Here is an 11,132-nt window from a genome sequence, read left to right as displayed (position 1 = left end):
ACAGTCGCTTCTAATTGCACTTCTCACATCATTCATATTCATTTCTCCTAAATTTTTATAAGAGCCCTTTGGCTCTCACATAATTTACTGTTATATACAACCAATATGCATACAAATACGCTTAAACTTGATGTCTTTCTGAAGAAGAGCACGAAAAGAAGAGGAGGAGTCCAGGGACAGGAAGCGGGTCATAGACTGGACTGCCACTAGGAGGACTACAGAGACAGTGGGATTTGTAGTTTTGTAATGAAAATTAGAGGGATGAAGAGAGACACACATTTTCTGTTTTCTTATGTTTATTGTTGAAACTTCTGAAGAGTGAATAAAGAAGTCTTTAATAAAATCAAGACTCCTTGCGCAAGTAGCAGAGGTAATCTTCATTGGTTGGGCCCAGTCTCTCAACTGTAGGCTGGCGGGAGGGGTGGAAGGCCTTGGTCTGCTATGCCGTGAAATATATGCTTTAATACTGTGCCTGCAAATCTCTAGGACCTTCCCATAACAGCAAAGTGTAACATAACACGACTTAGCGTAACACAGCATAGAATACTAGACAAGATAAATGTAACAATTTAGCATGTGAAAGCAGATCATGACAACCACTGCTAATTTATCAACGCATATGCATAATGCATAATATATTATTGTGGCATTGCATAACACAAACGTACAGCATTCTGCTCCTTCCCAACGCAAGATCAAGTCTATAAAAAATAGTGTGTTGGGAAAGACCAACAATTTACAATCTGGACTAAAATACGGTCAACATGTGGTGACCATTCCTTCCTGCTCGCTGAAAACGCGGAGCAAAACATTCCAAAAGAGATGTGGGCGGCAAGTGAAAACAGCGGAATATATTTAGAGGTTGTGTGGCCCAAGCAAACACCCGCCCCCATCCCCGTGCGTGTGTGCTCTGCCACTCCACAGCAGCGGGCAGCGCGACACAGAGGAAGATGGGCACCATGGCAGGGCTTCGCCTTGCAGGGGCAGTGTATGCCCTTTTTTTAGTAGGAGCGCAGGGGGGCAAACAGATGGCCAAACTGGCGGACAAGAAACTTTGTGCAGACGAGGAATGCAGCCGTAAGTATGTACCCGCTTAGCTCTAAAACGGACCGCAGAAACTGGTGTGGTGTGCAGGAGCGGGAGGGGCTATGGGGAAAGCAACTCCGAAACGGCCTGATGGCCCAGGTTTAGGACAACGATTGGAGACTGGTCGTGTTAGACTCAGAGAGAGAGGGCGACATTGTGATGCTAATAATTTATATTCAAAGGTTGTTACAAAGCGCTTGAGAGGGTCCACAGGTTGCTTGGCTCTGATTCATGGAATTGTTTGCGTGAAAAACGCAGATTTGCGCGCCTTTCTGCCCGAAAATCCCCATACTTGAAACAGAGATTTTCGGGCAGAAAGGTGCGCAAATCTGCGTTTTTCACACAAATAATTCCATGAATCATATATGTATTTCCCCCCAAAAAGCAAGAAATCAAAAAAACAAGGTATCATGGGTGTGTGTAGGGCGGGCCCTGGGTACAATATCACACGAACAGAAAATTGTCTGCGTTTTTAAAAGCAAAACAGCAGTAACAATATAGTTGCGTGCTGTAGCAGTAGTACTTTTGTTTACCCAGTCCTTATATACCACGCGGCCTCCCTGTTCTCCGGCTGGTCTCGCGGTATGCATGCATTCACTGTCAATTCAATACGCCTTTCAGTTGTAAGGGGGGGGGGGTCTTATAATACCTCGTACTGAAAGGTAGCAAACACAATCACGTGTTCGTTTTAGTATTGTTGCCAATTTCAGAGAGTTACGTGGGGAATTTTTGAGTCACTTTTTTGAGGAGCTTTGGTGCAATGATATATTTTGCTTTGAGATGAATAGCAACGCTTCTGCAGTTAGTTTCCACAACAGAATCCCTTATGCGCGGAACTAGGTTGTGTGTTGTTGGATGTACACAACCTGCCCATCCTGTCCAACAAGTAATTGCATTGCTGAAAAAGCACAGTTCACATTCCAATTGGTAGCTTCATGAGCAGTATATAGGAAACACAATCAGTCGGTGTATTAATGCAAACATCAAACAATCAGTGCAAATACGCATCAATCAACCTGTCTGTGCAAAACCAGTCACTCAATGCAGATCAAGATCAGCCAGTCAGTGAACACAAACATCCTAGCTCACAAGACACCCCAGCAGAGTGGCATTCGCTAACGATGAGCATAGGTTTGTTCACGCAAGTGGGCAACGTAACAAAAGCCCCAGTCATAAGCAGTCCCAGCGGCACAAGTGCACTGGGTGTTGTGGGGAAAGGTTGTCATAATGGCAGACTGTTTGGGACTCTGTAGAGGCGGCCTCTACGGATGAGTAAGCAAGATGATGCCATGGAAATGTCCACAAACAGCTACCCACAGACAAGGATGCCAACCAACTGCCAACCACCTGAACCAGCCCAAAATTCTATTTTCAGAACAACTCCTAACCCTTAGCTGTAACGCAAAGCACATACCGCGCAACAACTCCTCCTCCATCCCATACACAATAACAAACAAAACAACATACTACTGCATAAAATGGCGCATAACAACACAATTAATTAAGAACAACCTAACTTCCATAAAACGACATTGCAATTGACAAGTCGTCTGAGGAATTTGAAAAACTACCCCCTCCGTCTCACAACCACCACTAATTTCGTTTGATCTAGGAGGACGTCACATCTCTCTCTTTAGATCCCTTTTCCACTCATTATTATTAGGGTTATGAATATTGGGGTATTTATTGAGCGCGGCCTAGCTTGGGGAAGCAACGGAATGTTTTACAAGCATAGGGGAAGAACACAGTGAGGGAAGCAGAGAAAAAGGAGCAGGCTCTAACAGGGCAATTGGCAGCATGTGGGGAAGATAGTGGGGAGAAGATCACCTAGTCACATGGAAAGGTGGGGAGCGCAGGGTGTGTGGACCTAGGTGTTAAGGAGGAGCCATTCCTTGAAGAGGTAGGTCTTGAGCTCTTTCCTGAACTGTAGAAGTGATGGAGCAAGTCTGATGTTGACTGGGAGGAGGTTCCAGTGTGTTGGAGTGTAGACATAGAAAGCCTGTCTTCTGGTTCTTTCCTTCGTGCATGGTCGTAATTCAAGTCTGCGCATTTCCTTACTTCTGGTGGATCACAGGCCTCGAGCGATGCTGAGTTTCTCAGTGCGGTACCTTGGGGACTTCTAGATTAAACCTTGTAGATAATGCAACAGGATTTGAAGATGTTACAGGATTGTAGCGGGAGCCAGTGCAGTTCGATGAGGGTTGGGTGATGTGGCCAAATATACGGAGCCCTTTAATGAGTCTTGCTGCAGCATGCATGACACATTTCAGGGGTGACAGGGTCATCGCTGGAAAGCCTTCTAAAAGGGCATTGCCACCATCCAGGTGGGAGAGGACCAAGGCTTGGACAGCGGATGTGAAGTTGTTTTCTGGGATGAAGGGCTTGATTTTTCGCAGGTGAGAAAGTTGGTACCAGGGTGGTTTTACCTTCCTTGGTATGTGCTGTTTAAATGTGAGGTGTCTGTCAATGTTGAAAATAAGGAACTTGGCACAGGGGGCATGCTGGGGTGTGAATCCCTCAAGGTTCATAGCAGAGAGCCAGGTCTGGATGTCAAGGTGTTCAGTGATGTTGGTCAGCAGTATGAATTTCGTCTTGTAGGTGCTGAGCTTCAGGCAAGCACTGGGCATCCAGGACTGGATCAATGCAAGGCAGGCCATGAGCCTGTGGATGTCTTCGATGGAGGATATCTTGAGGTAGATCTGTGTATGGGTGTGGATGATGTGTGGAGAGATGAGCATTCCAAACGGGCTCATCACTTACGTATCCACTCGCCACTTGCATCGTCCCTGTCACCATTGTGACAGAATACCACTTCAGACACCTGACTCATGCTCCATCGACCACCATCAACCAATACATAGCACCACTTTACCTCCTTGGTCACAGCCTTCTACTTGCATTGCTGCCGAGCCAGATCCTTCAATACACCCCCATGTCTGCGTTCAACCATCTTGTTTTACCTAGCTAAGCTGAGAAACGTTTTTATCCCTGAGTTTATAGTTCAAATGAGCACATGGCCCCGAATAATGAAATCACAATGCATTCATCTGGACATTTCTCCATATAAGAATACATGTGAAGTTAAACTCGACTTTTCAGCCATTATGTAAAACCAATCGCATATAGAGAACACATATACTGGTAAAATGCTATGATTGAATAATCATGGGTTTCTCCTCTTCCTTCACAAAAATGTCAATCATTTAGTTGTTTACATAACATTCAATGTTACACATATGAAATAAGCAGCCGGCTGGTCAAGTGTGGTTACGGGAGGGGATCATTTAATTGTTTACATCACATACCTGGGCTCACAGTGAGGCATGCGTAAAATACATGCGTATAAATCTAATGCATGCATTTTAGGCAACACCTCATTTTCATTTATTTGTCTGGCGAAAAAGGGGCCATGAAACTGAATATTCCTTTATGCCTCCCCATCCTCTGCACCATACAAATATGACTGCAGTTATGCCAGCATGATATTTTGATGCTGGCGAAGATGCTGATGATTCCCAGGGAATCTACCTGCTTTTTACACCAGCAAAAAGGTGGATTTCAGAGCAAGAACAAAAACCTCCCAGTACCTCTAGTCTTGAAAAAAATAGACCAAGTACGTGTAACTTATGCACAGTATCAAAACATTGTTTTAATAAAGTTTTACACAAAGAAAAAAAGCTCATAAAAATGCTCTGCATGAGTATGACCCAACACAACACAGCATGGTAGGTATAAAAGCAATTCAAATCGCAGAATTCACATACATATAACCACATACAATAGTAAAAAACAGTACAGAAACACACAAATGGCTTTAACACCTCTTCAAATTCTGAGTATACTAACTCAGACAAACAACAATCCCGACATGTTTCAGTTCTTTCTTGTCTTAGTCTCCGCCATGCAATCCAGGGCCACACATAGAGATTCCAACATTGTTCATAAGACCAGGATACAAACAAAAAGGGGGGGGGCTATCATTATGCATCACCATCATTCATCTTGAAACATAGCTCAACAACCCAGTAACATGAGCTTTTTAGTCGCAATGTACTGGGTGAGGTACACAGGTTGCTATCAACCTAGCCTCACAATCTCTAGAACTAACTACATACCTCTTCGTATGATATTAGTAGTGCTGGTGTTTCAATACACCATAGAATAGCTGAAGACTCCAAACATCAAGTCTTTATAAATTTATTCGTTGCTTCTAAATAGCTGTAGGTCCCGTTCAGTACTGCAAAGAAACAACACCATCCCATAAATGTATGCCAATTAGGGACCACATAAGACATGTCCCATCACCAAAAAACACCACTGTACCACAGTCACCGTTCACAACCTTTTCCCCTCCAATATAGGACTGTGAATTCCATTCCTACACCGCGAGTGATACCAGAAAATGTATGGTGCCTTACTGCACACCCTCTGTTGTGACTTGGTAAAATAAAAACATCACCAAACATCATTATTGCAAAACTAGTACCTCCTATTTAGTAGTTCACTGCCCACAGGACTTCCACCATCATCCTTTCCATACCAAATACGGTTTTTCAATGAGGCAGCACCTCCAAAGTAGGGTACCTTTTTAAAAAAAAAGTAGGAATAAACATCAGGCATCAAGATTTTACCTCAATTTGTGATCGCATTCGTTTTGCTACAAACACGCGCATATGCCGCGTAAAACAACAAGAAACTAATTCAATGCCAACGTACCTTATTCCCATGCAGTCACCAATCTCTGCGTGACCAGAGAACCACAGACTCCAGTACTCCACGTGTACACGAGCCGCACTGGTCACTCTCTACACCAGGGGTGCACAACTGATTTTGACAGAGGGCCGAAAGTACCTTACATGAGGGCTATAGTGGGCCGAAAAGTAAATGTGGGCGGGGCGGTAGGCGGGGCGTGGCAGGAGGCTTTTTAAACCCCCAATTTGTACTAAACACATGGAAAAAGAATGTTTTTGAGGGGTAACGATTTTTATTTGCATTTCAAACTTACATTTTGTACTACACATTTTCCATTGTTATAATTTATTTCTATTTAGTTATTGTATCTCGCCTGTTTAATTAACTTATATATATTTTATTGACCCTAGATACACTATGCCCCATGGCCCCCTCACCCCAACCAAACACTATGCCCCATGTCCCTCACCCCCAACCAAACACTATGCCCCATGGCCCCCTCACCCCAACCAAACACTGTGCCCCATGTCCCTCACCCCCAACCAAACACTATGCCCCATGTCCCTCACCCCCAACCAAACACTATGCCCCATGTCCCTCACCCCCAACCAAACACTATGCCCCATGTCCCTCACCCCCAACCAAACACTATGCCCCATGTCCCTCACCCCCAACCAAACACTATGCCCCATGGCCCCCTCACCCCAACCAAACACTATGCCCCATGGCCCCCTCACCCCCAACCAAACACTATGCCCCATGGCCCCCTCACCCCCAACCAAACACTATGCCCCATGTCCCTCACCCCCAACCAAACACTATGCCCCATGGCCCCCTCGCCCCCAACCAAACACTATGCCCCATTACCCCCTCACCCCCAACCAAACCCCCCAACTCAGCACACAAACAAACATGCACCCATACAGCCCCGAACCCCCCACCCCAGCACACAAACATGCACCCATACAGACCCGAACACCCCACCCCCCAACTCAGCACACACACAAACATGCACCCATACAGACCCGAACCCCCACCCCCCAACTCAGCACACAAAAAACATTCAAATCAAAACATTCATACACATCCGACACACATCCGACACCCCCCCACCCCCGCATCTCAACATACACACAAAATACATTCAAATACAAACATTCACACACACCCCCCACATCTCAACATACACACAAAATACATTCAAATACAAACTTTCACACACCCTCCCACCCCCGCATCTCAACATACACACACAATACATTCAAACACAAACATTCATACACATCCGACACACCCCCCACCCCCGCATCTCAACATACACACAAAATACATTCAAACACAAACATTCATACACATCCGACACACCCCCCCACCCCTGCATCTCAACATACACACAAAATACATTCAAACACAAACATTCATACACATCCGACACACCCCCCACCCCCGCATCTCAATTTACACACAAAATACATTCAAACACAAACATTCATACACATCTGACACACCCCCCCACCCCGCATCTCAACATACACACAAAATACATTCAAATACAAACATTCATACACATCCGACACACCCCCCCACCCCCGCATCTCAACATACACACAAAATACATTCAAACACAAACATTCATACACATCCGACACACCCCCCATCCCGCATCTCAACATACACACAAAATACATTCAAACACAAACATTCATACACATCCGACACACCTCCCCACCCCCGCATCTCAACATACACACAAAATACATTCAAATACAAACATTCATACACATCCGACACACCCCCCCACCCCTGCATCTCAACTTACACACAAAATACATTCAAACACAAACATTCATACACATCCGACACACCCCCCCACCCCCGCATCTCAACATACACACAAAATACATTCAAACACAAACATTCATACACATCCGACACACCCCCCCCACCCCCGCATCTCAACATACACACAAAATACATTCAAATACAAACATTCATACACATCCGACACACCCCCTCACCCCCGCATCTCAACATACACACAAAATACATTCAAATACAAACATTCATACACATCCGACACACACCCCCCTGCAACATACACACACAAACATAAAGCAAAACAAACTCGACACACAAACACAAACAGACCACTTACCGGAGACGTGCTGGTAGGCAGGCAGGTAAGCGGCAGGTAAGCTGGAACGCTGGAATCGCACTACGACTGGCGTGGTCCAAGGCTGAAATGCCTTCCGGCATCAAGCCTTATGGACCACGCCAGCCGTAGTGCTGGCCCTCCATTGGTGCAGCACACACACATTACGTGGCTCGTAGGAGCGACGTGATGTGTGTGTGCGCTGAGCCAATGAGGGCCAGTGTTTTCACCGGCCCGGAAGACAACAAAGACTTTCCTAATGGAGGGCGGCCGCGGGCCGCCCGCCATTAGGAAAGTCTTTGTGCCTCGCGGACCGGTCAAAAGGGCATGGCGGGCCGCAACTGGCCCGCGGGCCGTATGTTGTGCACCCATGCTCTACACGGATTCGCATATAGCAACTCCATTGTGGCTGTCGCAATGGAAAAAAGACTCGGAGATTCACTTCCATGGATACAAAAAGAGGACTCAAACCCAGCAGCTACACTCGTGAGTCTAAAGACATAAGACACGACCGCATCGTCCTACTAAAACTATAAACAACCAATTTAGGATCAATGGAACCAGAAACCCCCGCAAGGGGAATATTTTTTACAAAAATAAAAAATATATATTTGAATCATAAACATGGAAAAAAGACTTGGTTCGACAACTGCCCGAGGTAAATGACAATAATGGAAGTGGCAGGACTCCAAATTGCTTGGTTAGATGACAGGCACTGGATTGCATGTTGGAGATAGTGTTACCCTCCATTTCATTTCATGTTAACTTTATTAAAAAATGTTTTGATACTGAGCATAAGTAACACATACTTGGTCTACTTTTTCAAGACTAGAGGTACTGGGAGGTTTTTGTTCATCAGACCATCTGTAAAGATCATTCAAATTTGAAATTAGTGTAATTGTCTCCCTGATATACAAACAGTTGTGGTCACCCCCTGACCGTATGAGAGAGGGAGTATTCTAAAAGGGTATTTTCGCCTTTTGTAAGGTGGATTTCAGAGCAATCCATTGTAATGCTGCCTGTCATGCATAAGTGGCAAGCAGCATTTACTCAGTTTGCTCTGTGAAGTGCAAATGGGAGGCATACAGGCAATTTCACTTGCTTTTTAAACCTTCCTTTTTTTGCACTTCGCAGTGCAAATGACAAAAATTGCACAACAGGGAGATGGTTACACCTTAGTGCAAACGTAAGAGGTCCCCTCCTGGCAATTTATGGGGGCTATGACAATGAACCATTCAATGTTTAGTATATAAAATAAGTAGCTGCCTGGCTAGTTTCTTTCTTTGCACGCAAGTGCAAACGCAGGCAGTCCCCTCTGTGTAATTTATGGGGATTTAAAAAATGAGCCATGTTGAGCAGTATCCGGCAAAAGCAGCTGGCTGGTTAGTTCTGTTATGGGAGAGATTATGGGCAGTGGTGTCACTTATTTCCATTGTTTTCCTAATAACCAATATTATAGCCTAGGAAATTGCAAAACACTGTCTTACATGAATTGTAAATAATGACAACTAAAAGCCCAGGATTGGCTAGAATAAAACAAGTGTTGTTGAGATTTTCCTGAATCAACCCAATAAAAGTAAGCTCTAAAGTGAAGTGTTTATACAGAGTTTCCGGCACTCCTGGGGAGCAGATTCCAAGTGGGGTGGCAGAGGTGAAAGGACCGACTGCTTGGGTAAGAAAAAACAGCTATTCTTTTTTTTAACTTTCTTTATTAAAGCATTTGGTATCACATTTTATACAAACAAAACACAAATGTCGTAGAAGCTGCCAATAAAGTCAAGAGGGCAACTGACAACAGACACAGAACTTAAGAAGACATCAGTATGCAAAAGAATCGTTGGTAAAAACAGGCAGCGCAAAAAAGGAGTTAGGACAATGCAGTGGGGGAGCAAATAATAGTCACATACTAATCAAGGTGAGCATCCTCCTGCGTGCATAATAAGTAGGATTTAAAGGGTTGGCATATATATGGGTGGTTAATAACTAGCTGCATAGAAATGCAATGGTCTTCGGTATCACTGGCCCAAGCAACTGCACGCAGCCACTGCCCAGCTGATGGTGCGGAGGGCCCTAGCCAAAGCTGCAGTATCCAGCACACCGACAGTAACAAGCATAGACTAGCAAGTTTTCGCATAATCCCCGCTAGGCCTTCAGATACATGGAAAAGGCATTGCATGGGAGTGGCCTCCAGTTTGCAACCAAACATATCAGCAAGAGTAGCACATACATCTCTGTAGTGAAGAGGGAGAACCCACACCTCGCTGGGACCAGCCCTTAGTGCAATAAAATCACTCCTAATCATCTTCCCACACAAATAAGTATCTATCCGAAGCACAGTGAACTCATTCTGGAAGAAAGCCAATCACACAGAATATATGATGCTTGCATTTATTACTACAGTGTCTAATGAGAACTAAGCAGCATTTTACAATAATATGGGAATGCAAGTGCAAGCTGAATAATACCAATTGTCAGTCACAGATGAATATGCAATTATTCATCTTACGCTCCTAGATATCGTGAATGTAGACATGATCGAATCACACCTAGGACCCTCGCCACTCGAAGTGCCCGGCACCCCTCGAGAGAGGAGGGGAGGACTGGCCAAGCCCCCCACAGGCCTGCACCAGAGCGGGGATGTGATTCTAGGAGTCTCGGCCCAGATAGTGCACGGCTGGTCGTCCAGGCGCTGCTCCTCTCCGTATACGCGTTTCACAAACAGCCCAGGATGAGTCCCTCCCTCACTGACCCCGGTATAGTTCTCTTATTAGGGGCTGCACGTCAATCACTATGACCTACCAGCTCTTCGAGAATCTTCTAGGCTCACACTTCCAGGCAGCAAACATGTTTTCGCCTGCAAAGTTACAAGACTGGAAACAGTCAGTCTTGGCTCCCAGGCTTCGTGTACGTTGTTTTGGGAAGGCCTGACATTCCTGTGTTATCAGTGCACCTGACTATCAGAGCGAAGATGAGCAAGGCTGTGCCTGGCTCCTAGAGGCTGCTCAGAGCTTCTTGCAAAGCTAGATGTTTTATGTCTTGAAGAAGGGCCTTTGCGGTTAACCCCTCGCAAGCATGCTGGCTCACTCAGTTCGAGAGGACTGGCTGGTTCAGCATTTGTCCTCCACATTTCGAATAAGCTCTAAATAGATGCAAGATAGCTCAGTAGGTTAGTGCAAGTGCAGGTTACTGCAAGCGCCTACAG

At 45.2% G+C, this 11,132-nt stretch overlaps 1 protein-coding gene across 1 annotated transcript in view; it reads left to right on the top strand.

Moving 5' to 3' along the window:
* The first annotated feature begins 820 nt into the window (after nucleotides 1-820).
* Nucleotides 821-11,132, top strand: part of LOC138566797 (melanoma-derived growth regulatory protein-like) — a 141,712-nt gene continuing 131,400 nt past the window's right edge. The window contains exon 1 of the mRNA XM_069644454.1: nucleotides 821-1,077. Within this exon, the coding sequence (XP_069500555.1) occupies nucleotides 951-1,077 (127 nt within the window). The 5' untranslated portion in view covers nucleotides 821-950. The remainder of the gene's footprint in view (nucleotides 1,078-11,132) is intronic.

This window comes from Ambystoma mexicanum, chromosome 2p (genome assembly GCF_040938575.1).
Source record: "Ambystoma mexicanum isolate Mex_15411 chromosome 2p, UKY_AmexF1_1, whole genome shotgun sequence".
In the NCBI taxonomy this organism is placed as follows: Eukaryota; Metazoa; Chordata; class Amphibia; order Caudata; family Ambystomatidae; genus Ambystoma; species Ambystoma mexicanum.
Note: the sequence above shows the minus strand (reverse complement) of the source record. Positions and strands in the feature narration are given on the sequence as shown.